The sequence below is a fragment of the Anabas testudineus genome, chromosome 16, assembly GCF_900324465.2.
Source record: "Anabas testudineus chromosome 16, fAnaTes1.2, whole genome shotgun sequence".
Taxonomy (NCBI): Eukaryota; Metazoa; Chordata; class Actinopteri; order Anabantiformes; family Anabantidae; genus Anabas; species Anabas testudineus.
In genome coordinates this window covers 2,520,406-2,543,482 of record NC_046625.1, presented here as the reverse complement: position 1 = coordinate 2,543,482, position 23,077 = coordinate 2,520,406, and the positions used below count along the sequence as shown (strand labels likewise).

Genomic DNA, 23,077 nt, shown 5'->3' with positions numbered 1-23,077 from the left:
GGCATGATGGGTGCATCACTTCACCCGCATCTCTTCTTACTCTGATGCTCCCATCACTCTGGAACAGGGTCAAGCTGGACTCATCAGACCACATGACCTTCCATTGCTCCAGAGTCCAATATTTATGCTCCCTAGCAAATTTAAGCCTTATTTCAGACTAGCCCTACTGACATATGGTTTTCTTAAGGATACACAGCTGTTTAGTTCTAATCCCTTGAGTTCTCTTCACATTGTGCGTGTGGAAATGTTCTTACTTTCACTATTAAAATCAGCCGTGAGTTCTTAACGTACCAAACGTTTAACTGACCACCGATCACGGTAATTAAAGATTCGTTTTTGGATGGGCAGCGTATAAACAACAACTACAGTCTTCAGGCTCACTTGGTGCAGATCTGATGTTTGTGTCTGCCATAGCTGCGTGCACAGTTTTCCTTTGCAATGATTTCTGACATCCTGCTCACTTTCAGTTTAAAATGCTTTAATCTTCTTAGCCCTAGTTGAAACAATAAACAAAACTACAAAAGACAAATCAAGGAATAGAAACAAGTGGAGTGATCATTCTACACAAGTACAAAACTGTTTTTGCAAACATTTGCACAAATCCTAAACTTCTGTGGATCATCGAAACGCACTTTAGGACAGTGAAAGTACTTTCAAAGTGCCCCAGCAAGCGGACATTACGAGTATTTTTAAGATCATAATGAACAGATTGACTTTCCACTCCTCCCCAGACTTTCCAGGCCTTCTCTTGTTGTAAATATTTAGCAGTTTGTAAGAGGAAAACCACATCATCTCCAAAAAAATTCAAACTCCTCAGGAATGATGCTTATTTTCTCCAGTGTGTTTGCAAATCACGCAGAACAGTTGTAAATGACTTTGATGCTTCAATTGTCATGAAACCAACTCGGCTCATAAATGGCCGTGGAAACTTTCAATTCAGTCATGAAAAACACCCCAATCTGGAACAGTCTGGGTTTTGTCTACCCTCCAGCACTTACATGGTTTTACAGCTGCAACAAGTGCATGTCTCTGAGGGCGGGTTGTGTTGGCTGGACTGCATGTTTGAGTCTGCCACTTTAAAGAGTTATGTTTTATTACTAAACACAAGAATGTTTTTGTCCAAGTGTAAAAAGGCTTATGTACATGCTGAATATGTGAAAGTAAAAACAAAGTCATTTATGAGCTTTTTGAATGTCATGCAAAACAGTCAGTGCTGACAGTGACTGGCAGCTGTTCCTCCTCCCTTGTTGTTGCAAAAATGTAAATGCAGCCATATGTGGAGCTCAACAGGTCTCATTAAGGACTTAACATACTCAATAATAAATCATCACAGTGGGGAATTACCAGCCGTCAGAGCACATATGATGATGGAAAAAATATGCTTCGTCGGAAATTCACTCTTGAAATTAACAATTATGCTTAAGTCGTGTTGTTGTACAAATCTTTCTGTTTCATAACATGACAGTCCACTCATTTGAAGCCAAATCTTTTTTCTCTATTCGCTCCGTTCACTGTTCCATTTTCTTAGGTTATTTTTCCTAACATGACTTGACAGGCCCTAAAGTTTTAACTCCTCTACACAACTGTGTGACAGTGAAGGGCCTTTTTTCCTGTGATTTGCCATCAAGGCTAAATGAACGCACATTCAGACTAGACTCGAAGCAGACTGTCAACATGTTTGTGTTGCAAAGATCCAGATGTTTTCCAAATCTTTACTTCCATGACCGGACTGGATGAGGCTCTTTGGCATCAAAGATTTAACAGCTTCAATTGTGCAATTTCAAACCATAGAAGTTGTCAATATTAATTCTCTATCATTTCCTGATCTGCCCTAACACTTGACTCAAAGCGTGGTACTTTTCCCACTGTCTGACTAGAGGCAAATTTTTTCCAGGTGAGAATCAGCTGCTTATTCGTCTCTTTCTTTTTTCACCTGAACAAGCTGCGGAGGCTTGATGAAAACAACAGACCTGAGGCCACTTGTCTGCTTATGCTTCCCGGTTCTGAATTGAACCCTGAAGTTTTCCCACTGGTTCATGACGAATCATTGGAATTGCACATAAACAGAGGAGAGTCAGAGCTATTAAATGTACAGGAATAAATGAATAACCTCCAAAGTAGAGCCCACACATTTCTGATTAGCACTGTTTTGACTCTCAGCTTTTATGTTTCAAACAGCAATTCTTTGATCAAAGGTCACACTGACAAGAGACACTGTGAACTTATCTGCAGCTTTCATATGCAAATATATGTAATAGATCTCTTAAGGTGAGCCAACATCAAGTAATCTAGTGACGATGAATGCAGACTGTTGCGTCACCTTAGGTTGTGTTCGTCTGGGAAAAAAGGGGCACTTGAACACAACGAAAAAGACCACAGCCAAGGACCAGTGAGCACATACATTCTGCACCGGAGCAAAAAGAAACAACTCTCCATACCAGCAGGTGGCAGTAGCCAGTGTTCATCATTCGATAAGGGAAAGTGGAAGATCTAGATATACCCCATAAATAAAGCAGAATGTGTTTCCATTTTCACTCAGAACAGATGGTTTCAGTTTCTTGATTCCAGATGACCATGCTGTTGGGAAAATAAGCGTTACAGTCAACAGAGCGGTCTCCTTCACCGACAGGGACAAAGGCAGAGCGTGCTGAATTGGCTAAAAAGCCACCAATGGCCTAGTTACAATAGTTGAGGACACACGGCAAAAACTCACCAACAGCCCCACGTTGGCCTTCAGTTCGGTGCGTCATGGCCTTTACGCTTTAACTGAAATAATGAGTGGAACTTACAAGTATGGCACTGGTTTTATGTTAATCTATGACTCTAACTATGTTTACCATGTCCTGCATGGATGAACTGTAGGTGAAAACAAACCAAGATAAAACACAAAAGTTTTATTGTTTACTTGAGTGTGGATAGAGAATGATGTAACACTCAGTTACTCAGTTGCACAACATGGAGGGCTGACAGGGGTTTTTATTCTATATTCAGATTGCCTGAAAAGGAACAATTACCTTCCAATTCCATCACTTTTTACAAATTTTGAACAAATGTGATTCTCTGTCACGGCTGACAGCTGTTGAATTAACTGAATTATCAGAGTCACGTCTGCACGAAGGGCTTTTTTACAAAGCCTTCTGGCTCCATCTACTGGGGTAACTGCCAAACTTCAGCTTTATTCTCAAGCAACAGAGGATCAAATTGCACTGCACAACATAAAAATTAATTTTGTTGGTGTATATTACCTGGTATATTCTGAAGGGGATATATCTGAAGCCTCCCTCCTCTGTGGGATATTCCATCAGCTTCCTGTTCATGGCCCAGAACTGGTCAAACTTATCTATAAAAACAAAATTACACTTTATTTTTACAATTGTAAAGTATCCTTATGATAAGACATCCTTCTCATCATCGCATCAAAAGAAACACATGCACAAAATATATCACTTCTGAGCCTATAATGTTCTTTTAGCAGTTAAGGATGAACCCTATGGCTGCATATAAATCCTTAGATTATTCATGTTATATTCTTTTCACCTTTCATATGACCAACACTTCAACCTGATCCTCATTATACTGTTAAGCACATTTTTTATTTTACTCACTATCTAAGTGTCTCGGTCTCATGCTGCACCTGTGCAAACAGCAGTAAACAGAAACCTGCATAAGATGTTAACTAGGCCTCAGTTTCAAACCTCAAAAATCTTTCAGTACAGACCAGACAGTCTCAGTAGCACCAACTACTAAAACTCATGTGCAAAAACATGTTTGATCAGATATTTCAAAGTTTAAATTAACATTGACATTTTTGTTTTAATTTAGCACGCTGCTGGTTAAACAACAACATGTTAATTGAAAAAGGAAGATTTAAAAAACATGTTTAATATTCTCAAAGTAATTGAAAAGGTGCTACACTGGTGAATACCATCTTAAAATTCCAAATGCAGCCAGCACTAATTCACGCCACAATGACTTTGAAATAATATTAATAATAATAATAATAATATTAATAATAATAAGTTAAAGGAGCACATGACCCAAAGGTAGAGGTGAATTTGAAAACTACGAACACATTAGATTCTCCAAAAACATGATTACAGCCACCATACCAGTACATATATTCATTCCTGACACATCCTCAAAACCAGACATGAATGAGCACCAATATGTGAGAGAGAAGTTTTACCAGAAATGTGCTTCAAGGGAATTTCCCTTTTTTCCATATTTTGGACAACATGCTTCGTAATACACTGCCCGTCCAAAAGAAAAGTAACACACTCTAATATTTCGTTGCCTTTAGCTTCGATTATGGGATGCATTTGCCGTGGAATCCTTTCCCTAAAGCTTCTGTAATGTCACAACATTCATTCCCGTCCAGAGTTGCATAAATTGTTCACATCTTGTATTGATGATGGAGAGTTGGGCTGCTGCTCAAAGTCTTCTCCAGCACATCCCAAAGATTCTCAGTGGGGTTAAAGTCTGGACTCTGGGGTGGCCAATCCATGTGCAAAAATGTGTAATGCTCCCAGAACCACTCTTTCACAATTTGAGCCTGATGAATTCTGACATTGTCGTATTGGAAATTTGTCCGTGACATCAGGGAAAAAATAATTAATTGATGAAATAACCTGGTCATTCAGTATATTCAGGTAGTCAGCTGACCTCATTCTTTGGACTCATACTGTTGACGAACTTAGGCCTGACCAACTGCAGCAACCAGATCATAGCACTGCCCCCACAGACTTGTACAGTAGGCACTAGACATGATTGGTGCATCACTTCATCCATCTCTCTTCTTACCCTGATGCACCCATCAGGGTCAAGCTGGACTCATCAGACCATATGACTACATCAGTTAGAGTTAAATAACTTGTTGGCAGCTGAAACATAATCATCCACGCAGTAATTATCCAGTGGGAGGCTCTTATTTGCTTAGTTGAAAACAGGTGGTGACTTTTTTGGACGGGCAGTGTATTACTGTCCCTATTTAGATTCCTAAAACTCCTTTACATTAAACCAAGCTGCTCCCTTGTTAATTGCAGGATTGTTTGATTAATGCAGTAATTCAATTAAAAAGTATAAAACATGCCAGATACTGGAATGATCCATTATCTGGCACAAAAGAAAAACGATGGAGAAGCACCTTTGAAAAGCTGTTGGAAGCTTTGTCTTACTGGAGATGATTCGACAGGCTGGATCCTTCAAGCTTTAACCTTGGCCCTCGACCCACAGTACAGCATTTCATCAACAAAAATGATTCCACCCTGCATGTGCTGGTTTCAAACCCTCCACCTCCCCTCACCTCTCGCTTTCACATGAACCTTCTGAAAATGTTCAGTTTCTCTCTCCTGGAGGAAAGTTCGAACCATCTCTGTTTCTGGTCTCTTTTGGATGTGAAAGTTTTGGTTTAAATACAGTTTCATCTCTCACTTTCATGTGTAACAAGTACGGCCAACTCCTTGTTAGTTCGTACATGCATACATATAGGATCTGTTTATCTGTTTAATGAAGTTACAAACAGTTTCAGGGAAGAACGGTATAACGGCAACCACACCCTGAACTTTTTAAGCAGGTCATTGCATCATGTGTTATCTCCTAAACGAATGTTTTTAATCATTGTTTCTCTTGTGGACATGTGACATGTCTTTCTCTATTAGTTTCAGGGGAAAGTGGAAGAGAGATAAGCAGCTGAAGTGTTTGTGGGTTTGAAGCCCTGGGGTTTTTCTGCAAACCTGCAAAACAACAAGCACTACACACAAATAGAACTAACTGTCTCAAATGTTCTGGACATTATTTGCATTGCTCCATTTCAATAGTACATTATTGCACTTTCCTGTCAAGACTGAAAAACCCTCGGGACGTGTTTGATAAGCAGCAGTTAAAATTTGCTAATTTATTGGAGATAAATATATGAGAAAATAGTTTATGTTGAAACATTGCTTTTTATCTTTATGCATTATTAAATAGTTCATTTTTTATATAATATTTAACTAGATGGACATTAAAGTGGTTTATTACTTGTTTAATCAGCACAATTAAATCAAACATTCTGATTATCAGTTGTTAAAAACACTTTGTGGTTAAATCAAACCATAATGTTGAAGTATTTGCTAAGTCAGCTCCTTAGATTGGAGTATTTGTACTTTTTCCATTTAATATTAATTATAACTGACTACGATGCAAATATTCAACTACAAGATGTTCGATGACATTGTTTTAGGCTTTTATGTCCTATGGACCTGAACTTTTTTCACAATTTGAGCTTTCCAATAAACAATAAATTGTTGAAAATCTTTTGCAGAATGTTTTTCTATCTGCTAATAATTACTAATTCAAAAGAAGAAGCATAGATCCAAACATAGATCAAAACAAGGGGTCACATTTTTTACTGACTAGCCCCGCAGGCCCCCACATCACTAGTGGTCATAGTGTTTACTGTTGCTTTGTTTGATCAACTTGACCAGCTGCTACTTCAGGAATCTTATGTGGCAAAAGTTTCACACAAACCCCAGACTTAGGAATTCATCCCATCTGCTCCACTGCCCACTGCCGTACATTACGAGCTCTTAATGCATGAGCCCCACCTTCGCCTACGCAAAAAACTGCAATCACAACTATTCATCATTAGCAATTCAACCTATCTGAAAAATGAAAGAAGATGATCAGACCACAGGGAGATTTGTGCAAGTGTGTGTGTGTGTGTGTGTGTGTGTGTGTGTGTAGGAACATCTGTGGCTCTATTTGGATGCATTCTTTGTCGGTGAAAACACTGTTGATGTGTGAAATGAGTAAATCTCTTGCAAACAATTATAAAACTATGTGCATGTGTGCTAGAACATAATGCAATATATGAATAAGAACTTACAGTATCTGCAAGCATGTGTGAATTTGTGTGTAGGTGTGTGACCAGGGAGACAACATCTGACTGAATATGTGGACATATGATTGTGTGTCACTTCCCTAACAGGTGCTCGTAGACTCTGTTCTTTGGAATCTGTGTGAGTGTGTGTGTTTGTCTGCTCTTTTCATCTTTTAGCACAGCTCATTCACACTCACACGCTACTTGTAGAAATGCAAAATGTAATTTTTTACGTGTCTCACCATTCTGCAGCCCCATCCACAGCTGTTTGTGGTCTTTCTTCTGCATGTCGTTGACAACTTGACTCTTGTGTTTGAGGGCGTCGGCCTCCTTGATGCTGGACATGAAGTGAGCCTCGATTATAGAGTTGGATAGGCAGTGGAGCAGGTCATGATCTGGAAAATTCTGGTACATAATCACAACAGAAAATGTTATTTAAGGCTACAGAGAAGTAGAAGCATCTAACAGACACAGAGCAACTTCATCATTTGGATTTCTGATATTGTCAACCTGAGAATTTACAACCAATATTCACCCTCCTTTATACTTTACTTTGGCCTTCAGCTCATGAAGAAAAATATGTGTTTGTTCAGCTGCTAAATGTTCCACTTTCTTCACTGGCTACTTTATTTGGCTGTGTTCTGTTTGTTGCTGCCCAGATAAATAGTAATAGTAGAAGTAGTAGTTAATGAAGCTGTGGTGAAAGCTGAAATATTCAGCAAACACAACAACTGCACTATTTTGTACAAGTGAAAAACATTTTTGTGCATGTTACACAAGTATAAACATACTCTGATTGGCTCTTACCTTAAAGTGCACAGTGATGTTCCAAGGTAATACAGTGTTGGAGGCATGGAGGTCAAACAGAACTCCAATCGGATAGTGCCTGGAATCAGGAAATGTAAAACAGAAATAATGTGACTGTTGTTTACTGAGTGAAATCCCCAATGTGTTTGTATTTCTATTTGTACTAGCAGAAAACTCCCATTATCAGAAAGAAAACCTTTAAACCAGTAGGTTTAATCAGGTTTGACAGACAACAAAAGACTGGCAACAATTCTTCAAATAATTAACAATTTGAACTGTAAATTAATTGTGCTAGGGACTGTCAGCATAAAGAGCTGGTGTCAGTGTACTCTGGATACAGTGTAAGAGACAGTTCACGTTTTAGGTTTTCAGTTTGTCACTTCCTGTGTTAGTAATAAGAACAGGGTAGTGCTATTATGCTTCAGCCAGCAGGAATTAGATGCTTTTCTTTATTGCAGGTTTAAATCAGATGACTATATTTTTTTTTTTAGGTATTTACTGGTTATTCACTCACTTAATCATTTTGTTCTATTTCACATGGTGCCAACAAACCAAGCTATACCAAATGTGTAATTATAAAAGAGGAATAACTAATAACAAGCAAGCGTTATTTTATATGATAATAAGTAATTAACTATCAACACCTCCATATATGTATTTTTTCTAATTACTGGATTTACTGCAACTTTGAAGCTGCTGTGAACTACTCTCTGTGTTACAATACTGGCACCTTGTGGCAGAACATCATTTCTGATCTGTAGTCAGAGAAGCAGGTTAAGAAACCTGCTGGGCATCCACAGTTAATACCAGCTGACACCTCTGTGATGTCTATGAAGAATCTGATTTACAAGAACTGCCTACTTTGGTTACAAGAAGACACTGTTATAGTTCTGAGTATGGATGGCATTTGCTGTTGGATGTCAATATTTACTTGAACAGTAAAACACTTTCCTTGAACAGTAAACCAAGACGATAACAGAGAGAGTCCCATAAAAACAGATTTGAGCGCTTGACTAAATGGAAAATGCATGTATTTTTACACTGACAGCGAAATAAAAAAACACATGTCCAAAATCTTAAGCTGTAATATGAGTGTTTTACAAGAGGGGGTTTTGGCTGAGGTAGCCCAGAAGTATTTTATTATGAAGTTATTATTAATTATTATGTAAGTGGACATAAAATGATGAATGAAGAGAATTATGTGTAAAATAAAAAACACTAAGTTGCTCTTCTTACATCAATGTGCCATATTAACCATAAAACATGTTATTTTTGACTCACATATACCAAACCCCGTTTCCCCTGAGACTAAATCCGTTAATCTTATGATTGCTCTCTCACCATTTAAGTGGTGTGCCTTCATACTCGAACCACATCTCCTCCACATCCTCGGCCTTCATCACTTTGAGAAAGTGTTTTTTCACCTTATCTGTAACCAGAGTCAGGTAGCTCACCCTGGGTAACAGCAGCTGCACAACAGGAGAGAGGAAGAGATGCTTCATATAAATGGTATAGTCTGATAATGTACACTACACTGCCTCTGTAATCTTTGTGACTTTAACATGTAAGCAGCATGTGTGTATTACGATCTCATATCACAACTCTGGAAGCCAAAACAACGACAAAAGTGAAAAATGTTAAACACAGTCATGTGCTTCTTTAGTACATGTACACATTATGATATTTGGTTGCTTGGTTATTTCAGCAAAGAACAGGAACTGAGGAACTTTTTCCATCAAAATGGGAAGTTACAAAAACATATTCTTTGTAGGTAGTGATTGGGAATATTGCATTTAGTCATTAGAAGCCAAACTATACTACAGTATACTGTTATGATGTACAGCAGACTCTCTGTGTCACATTTTTAAATGATCTATAGTTTTGTGGTTAACCTGTTGATATTGATCAGTAGTGGATAATATTGGATTTGTTTAATCTTGTCATGTTTAGGCTATTGCTCCATATTATTGCTACAATTATTACTGGAATTAATTCAACATTCATGCATTGTGGTTTGAAGCAAACAACAATCTGCAAGACTGAGAAAGAACTGTTTTCTTCAAATGGCGCATACACGCCATGCTTTGAGATATTATTCATATAAGGGAATAACTTGCAACAAAGCATTTTGTGTTTTCTTAAACGTGAGGGTATGCGGTATGTATCTGTATTCATCTTTACAACAGTATGTCAGATAAAAGCCGTAGAAATGTTGGCAGACAAAAGCAAAAGTCAGGTCTGGTCTCAGGTTTTGTGGCCATATGAAGTCAGAGTAGCTGAACTTACATAGTAAGGCTCGGCCTCTCTCTCAGTGACCTCATCCGGGTTCAGAGTGAAGCAGGTGGGGATCCGACCGAACCAAACGTCCCTCAACACGTCCTTGTCATCTGCCATGCTTCTTCCGCTCTCGGTGGCACATAAAGAATAAATTCCCGAAACACAGACCCCGAAGTCCAAAGGCAGGCAGCGTCCAGCTTTGAACACAGCAGGGAACAAACAAGTTATTCAACTTTCTGCAACACCGACCTCAAACTAGCAACATAAACTAGTGCCACCTAGAAGCAATTCGGCTTAGGTAAACCATGCACTTCCTCATTCATTCCCCAGTAACGTTATTACAAAGTAATACTCCAGGAGAACCCAGAGTCACCTGCTAGACTTCCAAACTAAGTCCAAACCTGTCAAACTACGCAGCTGTAAGGCAACAACTGGCCTTAGCATTTTAGCTAGGTAAGCTAACTCAGCTAGTGAAAACATAGCTTAAAGGAAAAATGTGATTGCCTCCTGGATAAGGTTATTTTCGTACACAAACAGAACTGTCATGTGAACGAGGAACATCTAGAGATATGAAAGCTAACCTCACTTTTTGTTGATGTTTAGCAGTCAGGTTGAATGGCAGAAGGGCCGTGACTGTCGGTGTTGTCATCCCCCTGCTGTCACCGGAAAAACTGCTTAAATAAACCCACTCTCCGCACAACAGCGGCCTCTAGCAACAACGCCTGTCACTCCATTAACGACACTTAACACTTTTACAATTTACCCCAAATGATTTCTGTCACATATTAATTCAATACAATGTTTAGTTTAAATTTCACACATCTAGTTTTATTCATTGTCACAAAAATCTAAATCTCTTTTAAATACGTCATCAAATGCGACGCCGCTTGTAAAGTACGTCACAGCTAGCTTGTAGTTCGACACTGTTTGGGTTTGTTGTGTTTATAGCATCGACAATGGACACGAAGCTGGAGACAGACAACCTGGAGACGCGTATTCAGGCGCTGGAGAGTCGTATATACGGCGAAAGAAGAAACAAAAGTGGAAAACCTGTAAAGGTCCGTCCAATGTAATGTTAATGCTGTGAAGTGCTCATTATTAAGCTACCTAGCTGTTAGCCTAGCAAGGCTAACGATAGCCCCGTCATAAGGAGTTTACGCCCTTTTTACAAAAAGCACATTAATTCTACACAGACCGAGATTTCACATTCTACAAAATGTGGAACTAGCGAAACAATAGTTATATGGGCCGTTAAGTAACGTACCGCAGCTATTATTAGATCAATCACAAAGAGTGCCGTTAGCAAACTGGCTAGCCTTAGTTCAGCTGAATCTAGCTTTTATTGTTGTAGCGGTGTCACTGTGAGTCGTAGCTTACCTGTAATAATCAAGGCAAAGATCTCAAAATCTAAGACATGAGATTCAAATCGAATAAAGTTCAGTGTTACTGCTGACTAGAGCCTAATCTGCCAACGAAATTATTATTTATGACCAATACATATTGTCAAACATTGGCTGCTGTAGCTCTTATAATAAGATTGATTTTCTTATGAGTGGAATTAATACGTTGGTGGACTCCTGTGTGCCATTCTCAATATTTCTTACTAGAAGAGATCATAGACAACGGGAATTAAAGAAAGAATGTAACTGTAACGACATAGGATGGGTGATATGGTAACACTATGCATGTCATGGCCGTGCAGGTAGAAGTAAACCTTAAACATGAAAGCTTAGCTGGTTTACAGGAATTTATGAAAAACATTTATCAGTCTGTCAATGACTAAATTATCATTTTATCAGAGTCACGTGATATGACTTACAAAGGGGCATTGAAGTGTATTTATTTCCTGGTAGATGTGCAGGCAGGGTGGAGAAATTAAAAAAATGCATTTCCCAGCAATACTCAGAATGAGACTTTAAATGTAGATAGTGTGCAGTCCAGACCATAAATAAATGTTTTGTTCTTCAGGCACCTTGTGCTTCAGAACTTTCAATTTGACATAAAATTATGGACACTACATAAAGGTCCCATCTTTAATTTCAGGTTTAAAACATAATAGAAGAACTTTTTCTGAGATGCAGCCTTCTAAGTGTCCATATTCCAAGTGTTCAGAAAGCCATGTTATGACAAACTGCAAATACTGCAAAAAAACAAGTCTAATGAGTGCCACTTTTCTTGCAGTGTGCAGAGTCTTTGACCAGAATTCAGGCAGGTCTGGCCAACACAGCCAACAAGAGAGAGCGAGTAAAGATCCTGCACAAGAAGAGTGAGTCACACTTTGCATTGTATCAGCCCTGACAGGCTGGAGTACAGACCTGTTGTAGCAATTTATTTCTGCATTCATCCTCAGTTTATATGGCACATCTAACTAAAACTAATGCAATGTAATACAACAACCCTGCATAGTAGAAAATTTTTAATTTTCTGTTTCCTGTGGTCTGTTTTTAATTTGATCCTAATTATTGGCTTTGTGTTGCAGTTGAGGACCTTGTAAAATACCTGGATCCATTGTTCACCGACCATATCACTGTACCTGATGCTATGAAGCTAGAATTTGTCCTTGCTGGTAAGAAGCAGGAGTACTTCAAAATAAATTAAATAAAAAAACTCAAATCTAATTTATCTTTGACATATTGCTTATTTATTTATATGACATCAAATCCGTGTCTGTTTGTGTGCACAGAGCAGGACGTCCTGCTCTCCCAGGCTGCTCTGCTGGAGCAGGTGAGCAATCTGCAGCCATTGCTGGACAGCACCTACATCAGGGGTGAGTTTCCCTTTGTAGGAAGCCGTGAAGAATGAAGAACAACGCTGTATCTGTTGTGTGATTTCTACCCCTGGTTATAATTATTATTAGCCCTTTTTGCACCACATGTCTTGAATAGAAAATGAGATTTGGCAAAAAATTGTTGAACAGATTTTCATGTTTTCCAAAAGCTTAATCTTTTAAATGACGTGCTACAGAGAAGCATAAGGTCAAAGTCCAAAGTTTGTTGCTTCAGGGTGTATTTATGTATAGTTTTCTATGACATTAGGCTCCCTGTAAATGAAATTAGATATCGTCAAGGGCACATTTTATTTGCTTTGTCTTGCATCGGTTTGTGTAGCTGTGGTATGAATAGAAGTGAATTATGCATGTTCATATCACCAGGCATGTGTCAGCTGTGTTTTTGTTGTTCACAGATGTCCCAGAACACGCCACCAAACTGCAGCGTCTGTCACAGATTCACATGAAACAGCAGGTAACAACTCTCCGTGTCTCTCACTCCATCTACCTCTTTGTTTTTGGCTCTCTAGTTTTGTTTTACTCATGAGGGTTTGTTTGTTTTGCAGGACCAAACCGAGACTCAGTCTCAGGAAGTGAAGAAGCTTTTTGAGGAGTACAACAAAATGGTACATGGTACACTTATATTCTTACAAGATGATGCTTATTTTCTTTTATATACATTGACTTCTGTTGGAACAGAACTTCACCCATTAAACACAGACTTCTGATTGGCAGATGTTCCTGCTGTCTAAGCAGTTCACACAGTGGGATGAGACGCTGAGGAAGATGGAAGAGGCCAAAGGCATCCGGCCAGTGGAGTAGTTAGTGTTTACAGAAACGGGTCTGGTGAGGATGGTGAATGATGAAGAAGACTACACTGTGGTGGGAGCTTTAGACCAGACAGGTGTTCCATATTTAATTTGTTCTTTCTCAGTAAGTCAGAACAAAACGAGACAAAAGGATCACAACATTTCACTGTTTTGTTTTCAACTAACTAATCCTTTGTCGTCAGGAATTTGCTCCCATCATGTGGCGTGTGGCTCACACAGCTCAGAGATGCTGCTGTTATTTATTTTCACACAATGGAGCTTTTTAAGCTCTCATATTTACATGTCATGCATTCCAACATTAACTCTCTATGTGAAGCCAATCACAAGACTCGTCCTGCCCTATTCTCATTCACACAACATCTTCTTTAATTTTTATCTTTGGATGGCTCCTAACAGGAAGTCACTTCATTATTCTTATCAGGACACTGCTTTTAAAATGTTATAAATGTCACATGTATTATACAGCATGGCTTCAGCTCACACAATAAATAGTACTCTTTCTTGGACTATCCCAGTGTCTCATATCTGTTATGCATCTCTCTGTATCTCTGTATGCTGCAGATTAAGTAATAAATTCAGGAGCTTCTGTGTCTGTTAATGTAGGGAGTGTACTGGTTTCCAGGCTGTTGCAAGTCCTCTTTTTACAGCCTGAACATGAGCAGCGATGCTCTCTCACTTCTCACTTAAAGTCACATTGGATAAAATCATGGGAAGTGAGAGAGAATACTAATAATAATAATATCTAGAGAAATTTCAGTGCTTTTTCAATGTTGCTGAGTCAGCCTGAAGTCAAATCCTTAAGTTTTAGTCCCAGTTGGTTTGGTGGCCCCTGTGGTTAGTTGTCGTACCAGGTGATTAATTTAAAATTGAACTGTGGAGTTTTATAGACAAACACATCTGAAACACATTATACTACTTTGAGCTCTAACAAGGAAATAAGGAAAACATAGTATAGTAGCTGACATAGTAATATAATATTATTTACAACTGTTTTTACTACACTGCTCATCCAAATAAAGCTGGAGAAGTCTCTGGCTAAAACTGCTCCGCTGTTTGATAAGCAGGCTGTGGAGAGGATGTGAGCCACTTCATTCATGCCAATAATTTGACTCTTCTGAAACAGATTAACATCTTTTCCACGACCACAGGATGTGTCTTCAGACATGGTTGTTTAAGAAATGAGAAGCTACTCACTGCATCAGTTGGGGTTCAATAACTTGTTGGCAGCTGAAAAATAAGTCATCCATGCAGTAAATATCCAGTGGAGGCTCTTACCTGTTTGCTTAGTTAAATCCAGGTGGTGACTTTTTGTTCCCAGTTTGTGTTGGTTCTTGCTCATGTCCGATCACAGACTGTTATGAAGTTGGTGCAGTGTTATAGTACCATGCAAGAAGAACAGATGGCAGCAGTGGTAGAAGAAGTACTCAAAGCTGTAATTTAAGAGTAAGTACAAGTCCTGTATTCAAAATCTTAAACAAAAGTACAGAGATGTAAAAAATTACTTAAGGATCAAATTTAAAGGGGACGTGGTGATAATATTAAAACCCATAACAAGGGAGTCTGTGTTTGTTTAACTTCACTATTTATTGCATCTTTAAATATCTCTTAAGTGTTGCATTGAGATCGTTACACCCTCGAATCAAATAAAGAAACTGAAGCTGCCAGATAAATGTAGTGTAGTATAAAGTACAATACATCCCTCTGATATGTAGTGAGGTAGCATAACAGAAGAATCAAAAGGTCAGATTAAGAAAGTGAGAATGTTTCTCAGGCTTTGCTGGCACTCAACCATCATCTGTCCTGGACACTGAACAAACACTCTTCCACTAAAGGCCTGGCTGAGAATAAAACAGAATCAGATGAACATGCAGAAACCAGCTGAACAGGAAATCTCATATTGTTTCTGGCTTGTAGTGAAAAAAGACATTGTGTGTAGTTGTACTAAACTTGGCATCTTACCACATTCCTGTTTTCATCTGAAGCTATTATGAGGCCTTAGCTAAATCTTGCTTACTTACTTTTTACATTAGATGCTTATTGCCTGCTGCTATAGCAGTACTGAAAGATGCTGTTACCGGGTTTATGGTGCAGATAAAGTTCAACCAGCCTCTCAGGTAAATTAACTTCTTACCAGCTCCAAATTATTGTACTGTACTTCATGACTCACCATGGAGATCCTGAAGATGAAAATGTCATCTTTAGATGCTAAACATATTTAAATGAAGTCCACTGACAAACACTCTTTTCAGAGGACACTCATAAAGCAAAGTGCTGATGTAATATTTTGTATTGTAAAATTTGCAACAGTCAGTAGGAGGTGGTGCACAGTCAAATCAAGGGACAGATAAAGTGTCAGCAGAGCCTAACAACACAGGTAAAGAATATTTGTCTTTATGTGTTTTGCATTTTTTAAATCCTGGTTTGTTCTTTTTAAGTAATTCAAGTAATACTTTCTGTCTGGTCTATAACCACCTAAAGGGGGAAAATGAGCACACGTGATAAAAGCAGAAGAACAGTCAGCTGTTTTATTATTTTATTATTTTTTCTCATATGATATTGTAATCTGTGCTGTTGTCAGTTATCAGGTTGTTTTTTTTTGTTTTTTTTTTGCATGTGCTGTTATATATGTGTGTGTGTGTGTGTGTGTGTGTGTGTGTGTGAGAAGACAGAAATATGTGAAATGAAAGCAGAATGGAGACCGGTGCAAAAGCAGCTTAATCATCCTCCATCTGAGTGCAAAGTAAATATTTGCACGCTGACACATCCTCACGCCCAAAGGCGTCACCAGTCATTAGGAAGCCAAGAACTAACTGATTGGAGAGAAGAGGCCAGACAGTGTAGATAGTTTTTCAAATGAAGTTAATGTACTGAGGTGTACTGGAAACTAAAGAGGATTTCTTTTTTATAATCAGACCTCTAATACTAAACTGCAATGAGGAATAGAGGCTTTTTAGGCCCTAAAACCAGAGGGGCCTCCAGACGAGGTCACTGAAGGTGTGTTGATGGTTTTATAAACTCTAACCTTTGTGTTAATGACCTTTGTTTGGGGACTACACCCATGGGTGCAGCGTTAAATTCATTCATCAGGAGAGAACGTTGGAACTTGGTTTGTTTGTGTGTTGTTGCTTAGAAACTCGTCCTACAAATTAAGTTTTTCTTTAAATAACTCCTGTAGCGTATCGTTTTTATTCTTAATTATATTACCAGTATTTCTGTCCAGTTCATTTTTGTAGTCCAACTACAACGTGGGTTCGGTGGAGGCGTGAACGTCAACAGAGTGGCACGTCCCGCTGAGCACAGACGATCTTTGGCTGCGGCATCCGGCGGGCTGATCGGGGCTGAGGCGGCGGAGCGTCATGGACAGAGCGGCCGTGGTGAAGGTCGGGGCCGCGGCCAGCGCCAGCTTCTGCGCTCTGTTAGCCAGCGTGGTTCTGGCCCAGTACATCGTCGCCAAGAAGAAGAGAGCGGGCAAGAAAACCCGGATCATAGAGATGGTGAGTAGAAAGCAGCTGCCACAAGATGGCATCGGAAGCAGGAAGGGGAGGAGCGGCGCCTTCAAAATAAAACTCCAAAAAGAGTTTTGTGTTTTAGCTTTTTCAATTTGTTGATCATCAAAATGATATTTACTGACCGAGTTTTCTCTTTGCTGATTAATGCAGCTTTGTTTTGATGCTATTGACAAAGGGAAACGGCGCCTCCTGTAACATACTTTGCTAAAAGTATGTTAAAAAGTAGCAACACCGAGATGATAGTCTTTATTTTGAAAACCATGACCGGATGTTGTTCCACTGTGTTCGTCTTGACACTCTTGACTGGTCTGCGCATGCTCTCTGATGTGTAGTTGTTTTAGAGGTCACCATGCAGCTTATTCTCCAACAGAAAGAGCTGCAGCTTCATTTATTACAAACCAGAAATCTCTGAGACATGAAGCCTCCACAACATTAAAATAATGTCACTACACAGACTATAAAGCCAAGAGGGGGTTGCATGTCATGTGTTTATGTGAATGTGCAGAAGGAGCCTTTCTCATTAAAGGTGAAGTCAGACACAAGCTGCCAGGTTACATTTATTCACACGGTGCAGGTGACAGGATATAGCATGGGTGGGGTTATAAACATTATAGTTCACAAAGTTGGGACTCAGATAGTGATAATGAGACATTTTATAAATCATTAACCTCTCACACTGCATCTCTGTTCTCTGGTATCAGCTTTAGAGGAATCTCCCAGTCAGTGTTATCTTTGAGTAAATGGCTGGTTTAATCTGGAGGAGGATGCTCTGAAGCTAATGGATGCTCAGGGGATCGATAGTTAGAATAGATAAGACGTTATGCAAACCAGTCCGACTGGATTATACACAAGCAGCATTAGAAATGTGCCTCGGTGCACGTTCACGGTCCATCAGCTGACTCTTATACACAGTCGTCTGTTGTCTTGTCTCCTGTGAAAAGACACAACGTCCAACCAGACGCATTGTGTTGTCTCTGCTCTCTTCTTTCACTCAGGGTCCAGAATGAAACTGGACGTTGAGTTTTCGGGGTGGGGGGGTGTAGTAGCTGTGTTTCCTGCCTTGACCATCAGCATTGAAACATCTGCTTTCGATGATACAGTGAAAGAAGCACAGACATCCGCTCTGAGCCACGGGGGTCTGAAAAACAACATGAATGCGACTCCTTTTTAGTCCTGGGTCGAAATTATACGTGAAAACCAACGTTCGGAGTAACTTTAAATTGTTGGGGCGGTTTCTACGAACGGGCCTCTATGTTCCTGACTTCAAGCACCTGGCATTGTCTGTTCAAGGGCCTGGAATAAAGAGAAGTGAACCAGTAATGATTCTTAAATTTGAACTTTTATAGAGGGAGCTTTGTGACTCTCGTAACGAATAAAACTCCAAGAAATACATCACAGGAAAAAGCAGCATTCTTTTCTTCATTGTGGTTTCAGTTTATAGCTGATCGGTTTTCAACTGCAGCTACTTCAAGAACAAAACAAAACCAGTATTTAAAGTACTAAATAGGTCATATATGAAGGAGAGGTTTATTTAAATTGAAATGTCGTATTTATGACAGAGAATATCAAAGAAATTAAATAACTGGAGGAGAAAATCCATCTTTACAACAGAGAATCCTACAACCAAAGGGCTCAGATGGTGATGGACTAGTGGGGGTTCTGTATGGTGTTAATACAGACTCATAAACTGAACTGTTATTTTGTAATGAAATGGTCAAAAATAAGACGTCTACTACATTTAGAGTGTTTCCAGATCCACAATGAAGCCTATTAATGAGACGTAGTATTATTAGAAACTGAAATGATGTTCTTAAGACATAAGATCTTTATTCAGCGCTAATAAAAAGTCCAGAGAGAACTAATCAGTATTATAACTATAAATGAGGAAAAGAAGAACTGACATGTCATAGACAACAATAGTTCAATGCTCATGTACAAATCTGTCACTGCAGCGTGGACTAGTCGAGCTGACCTCTAGAGGGCAGAACAGAGCTACACTTGAACGACAGGTTCAACTCCCAGGATGCTTTTTGATTTTGTGTTTACGAAGGGTTTATCATGCACCTACTTTATGTTTGATGACTGAACAGAACAGAACATGTTCATTCTTGTAATAGGAAACAAGATGTTGATGAACAGCAGCTCAGTGTTAATAAAAATAACTATAATAATTAAAATTAATTAATGAAGCCGACAGCAGGACGTGAGTGGTTCTCTGAATCACCAGAACCTACCCCCACTGCCGAGCCTTCATTAACCAAGTGGAGCCTTTCAGGAACCACTCAACACAGGCCCGAGTGTCTAGTACCTGTAATTAGAAAACTCCTGTGTGCACATCTTTGTGAAATTTCAGTTCACATATTAGAAGTTGTTCTGTTGTTTTCCCATGAACCTGCAGCAGGTTTATAGCTGCACACACACACACACACACACACACACACGTGTCACAGCTCCTGTTGAACGGTGAATCCTGGGGCCCTGTCACATTTCTTTGTCAGAATGATTCCTCCAAAGTGCATCAGAGAGAATTACAAAGAGATGTTTGATACAGTGAAGTTTTCTGTTGAAGCAGAATTTGAAGGTTGAGCTGCAGCAGGTCCACTCTCTTGATGCAGTCACTGACACTATTGCAATAGTCATGATGCTTTTATCAGTGGCAACAGATGGCTTTGCATGACAAAGCAGCTTTCAGGGAGGGTGGAGGCCTCCATACAAACAGCAGCTCTGAAGACTTTAAAAAATATTCTTATAATGTAATGCAACGCTCTCAGGTTGTTGGGAAGAATAGACCCTGGTTATTGTTGGACAGGTAGCGCTTGAACAGCCTGTATTTTTTAACAATAAGAGCTTTAGTTAGAATTAGAGTTTGACACTTTCAGTGCAGCTGAAAGTTCTGATCCCATCGAATCAAGCAGCTGTTACACACGTTTGGTTTGTGGTTTGTTTTTTTTATTTAACACTGTTAGTGAACTGAAATTAATATTAATTACCACAATAGTATCCATTAACTCATAAATTATGGATTATTATGGATTACGCAGCCTTCAGTAGACGAAGAAGTTAACGTCTTCTCCACCTTAACAAACTTTAGTAAGACTTCATTCAAGCATTAGTATTTATAATGCAGTGATAAAATCATTGTGCAAGTTCTATTGTTTTTAATAAATATAATACACAGCAGGACCTTTTTTAAACAGAAGTACAGAAGATCAGCAGCATTATTAGTGGGAGATGGTAAATGTGGTAGTAGTTGAAAAGGTTTCAGTAGTATTATTTGAAGTTAGTGCTTGTGAGTAGTGTGTGATGTTTGTCTGAGGTGTGTGAGATGAGCTCATGAGCTGTAACCAGTCACAGGGTTGAAGGAGATACCGTTTTGTCCTTGCTGACCTATGACCCTGCAAGCCAAGGCAGCGTTTACAAGTTGAACCTTTGTTCAGACTCGTTTACATCAGGTTGGATTTCTGAGAAATGCTGGAGCGGATTTCAAAATAAACCAACAAGCAAACTCCTTATTTTTTATCTGCTATTGATTTCTGTGTTTGATGACTGAGCTGAGACTGCAGATCACTGACCCCCCCCCCTCTACAGGGGCTATAATTAAACTAATCTGACACAGCGAGTTGTCATTACACAGAGTGGTGCTATGCTGAGGTTAAAGCTGTGTGGAGGTGTTGATGTCTCATCTGTTTTTGGAAACAGAAAACAGGCGCAGGTTTGACCTCACCTGAGGCGGATCTTTTATTGCTTTGTTTGCAGGCTTCCACCTTTGTTTGGACAAGATAATTCTGCATAAATCACTAGTGACAAGCTTCTGACAGCTAAAAGGTCATGGTGCAAACTTTAAAATCCAACCTGACTTCATATTAAACCTGTTCTTCCACTTTGAAATTTCTTCTTTGACATAACTTCATGTCATAATCAGCTTCCATGTCAGCTGGCGTCCTAACATCAATATGCAGAAGCAGATCACCCCGGATGCTTCAAAAGCAAAGTAAACTGTGATGCCCACTAAACAGCTTGTGTGTGTTTTGTGAAACAAAGTACCAGAGCTGTCCTCTATTTCTGTAGTTGAAGGTTCACACACATTTTTCCTGCACCCCAGTAGATTTAAGGGCTCAGTGACATCTGACTTCAAAACATTCTCCGCTTGTCTCCTTGTAAAGCCGACAACAGTGTGAGCCCAGTCTACAGCAGGAACATGTACTGTTGCTGTGCTGAGTGTAATCTGAGAGTCGACCTAGATTCTGGAAGTTGTGGAATGCAAGGGAGTCGGGGTCGATACAGGAGGTCGGTGCTCTGCGAACTGCTGCAGCAGCTTCTACAGGGGAGGGCCTTGATTAGACAAAAAGATCACAGAACAAAATGTCAGTGTTCAGATGTCTTTTGAACCCTTGTGCACGAATATCCCTTTTGTTTTCAGATCCGCTGATTCGGATTCGACAGCGTATCAACGTTCAAAGTGCATCTTGTTGCCTCTTGTCTCCTTGTTTCTCTATTTTTTAAAAAATTAATTTGTTTTGGAATTTAACAACTGTTGTTGTCTGATATAATTTGATATTATCTGATATTTGATATTATTGTCTACCTGTGTTTTTATTACAGTTAAATTGACACATTTCTTGTGATGATATTTGTGTCTTTTTAAGCTTCTTAAATATTCTCAGTGTCTAATATGTTGACTAAATACAGTAGGACCAGTTGTTGTTGTGGTTTTCAGTTTAATTTAATTAGTTTTTTATTAATTTAATTATAACACATTTGTGTTGCAGTGTGGTTCAGACCTACGTTTCTGAGCCACATCTCTATTGAAACCTCTGTATTTAATTTATTTTAATTGAATTTCTTGGTCCAGGGATTTATCAGATCACCAACCCCAAGTTTGGAAAACTAAACATTACTGGGTTCTGAGCACTTTCGAAACATGGACACACTGTACTGTCCCTGAACGCCTCACAACACAGATGATTTTGTGTTTCCTGAGGAAGACGGCCTCAGTTTTCAGAACCATTATCCCCCAGGTCATTCTACAACAGACCACAACTGTTGGTTTTCATTGCAATAATATAAATTAATTCATGTATTAATGTATAAATCCTACTAATTAAGCCTTTGTATTCCACCAGTCCCTAAATAATTTATCCTGATATTTGTATTGATACCAGTTTTATATTTTACTACCTGATGTATGTTGGTGGTTCAGTGGTGACAAGTCGGCACATTTTGGCCTCATGGGTCACTCAGCAGCGTTAGCACAAGAGCCTGATCAACCTGTATACTGATGTGTGTGTGTGTGTGTGTGTGTGTGTGTGTGTGTAGCTATTGAAACTAAGTGAACATGTTCAGACTAAACCAGAAAAATGTAAAGACACTGCAGTTCGCCTGTATCTTCGTGTGTGTGTGTGTGTGTGTGTGTGTGTGTGTGTGTGTGTGTGTGTGTGTGTGTGTGAATCATATACCTATATACCATAAGACGCCTCAGATTACCTGTGTGTGTGTTTACATGCATGTGAGGCTGCGTATGTGTGTATTGTAAGACCAGCTGAACCTTGACCCCTCTGACCTTTCATCTGATCTGACATGTTTGCGGGGGGAGGGGTGTGTGTTGTGTTGTTAAAATGTGTGTGCTCAGCAGCGGTAGTGCTGAAGCGAGTCCGTCCCCTCTGATTGAATTTAAAGGTCCCTTTTCCAAAAGGTCAAAGGTCACATTACTGGAACAAGTGTAGTGTGGTGGGTAGCAGTAGGTGTTTCTGTGTTAGCATGTGAGCCTGCTTGCACGGGAGGGGGAGGGTTCTGCTGTCTAATCTGATTTGTGTACCTCCCTCCCTCCATGGCTGTTGCTGGGGTATAAAAGCCCTCTGCAGCCTCATAATCTTTTCTTCGCTTTTGTTTTAGATGAGACAACAGATCCGAGGTAAGCGTGTGTGTGTGTGTGTGTGTGTGTGTGTGTGTCAGTGCTACAAAGTCTTAGGCAGAGGTAACAAAATCCTACTCTGTTTTTCTCCTCTGGGGAGGATGCTTTGACCTTTTT

At 39.4% G+C, this 23,077-nt stretch overlaps 2 protein-coding genes across 3 annotated transcripts in view; one reads left to right on the top strand and one right to left on the bottom strand.

Moving 5' to 3' along the window:
• atg5 (ATG5 autophagy related 5 homolog (S. cerevisiae)) overlaps positions 1 to 10,728 on the bottom strand; it is a 30,036-nt gene extending 19,308 nt beyond the window's left edge. Inside the window, exons 1-6 of one of the 2 annotated variants that reach the window (XM_026370727.1) lie at positions 10,530 to 10,728; positions 9,953 to 10,140; positions 9,008 to 9,135; positions 7,667 to 7,745; positions 7,102 to 7,264; positions 3,246 to 3,340 (exon numbers count right to left, since the gene is read on the bottom strand). In XM_026370727.1, coding sequence (XP_026226512.1) covers positions 3,246 to 3,340; positions 7,102 to 7,264; positions 7,667 to 7,745; positions 9,008 to 9,135; positions 9,953 to 10,060 — 573 coding nt within the window. In that variant the 5' untranslated portion in view covers positions 10,061 to 10,140; positions 10,530 to 10,728. Of the gene's footprint in view, positions 1 to 3,245; positions 3,341 to 7,101; positions 7,265 to 7,666; positions 7,746 to 9,007; positions 9,136 to 9,952; positions 10,141 to 10,524 lie in introns of both variants that reach the window. The other variant, XM_026370728.1, reaches the window with a different exon arrangement.
• Positions 10,729 to 10,830: 102 nt separating this feature from the next.
• dctn3 (dynactin 3 (p22)) lies at positions 10,831 to 14,051 on the top strand. The gene is made up of 7 exons (XM_026370729.1): positions 10,831 to 11,001; positions 12,125 to 12,209; positions 12,423 to 12,509; positions 12,627 to 12,710; positions 13,127 to 13,185; positions 13,277 to 13,336; positions 13,446 to 14,051. Exons 1-7 carry the CDS (start codon positions 10,900 to 10,902, stop codon positions 13,530 to 13,532), a joined length of 564 nt encoding a protein of 187 aa, XP_026226514.1. The 5' UTR covers positions 10,831 to 10,899; the 3' UTR covers positions 13,533 to 14,051.
• The last annotated feature ends 9,026 nt before the right edge of the window (positions 14,052 to 23,077 follow it).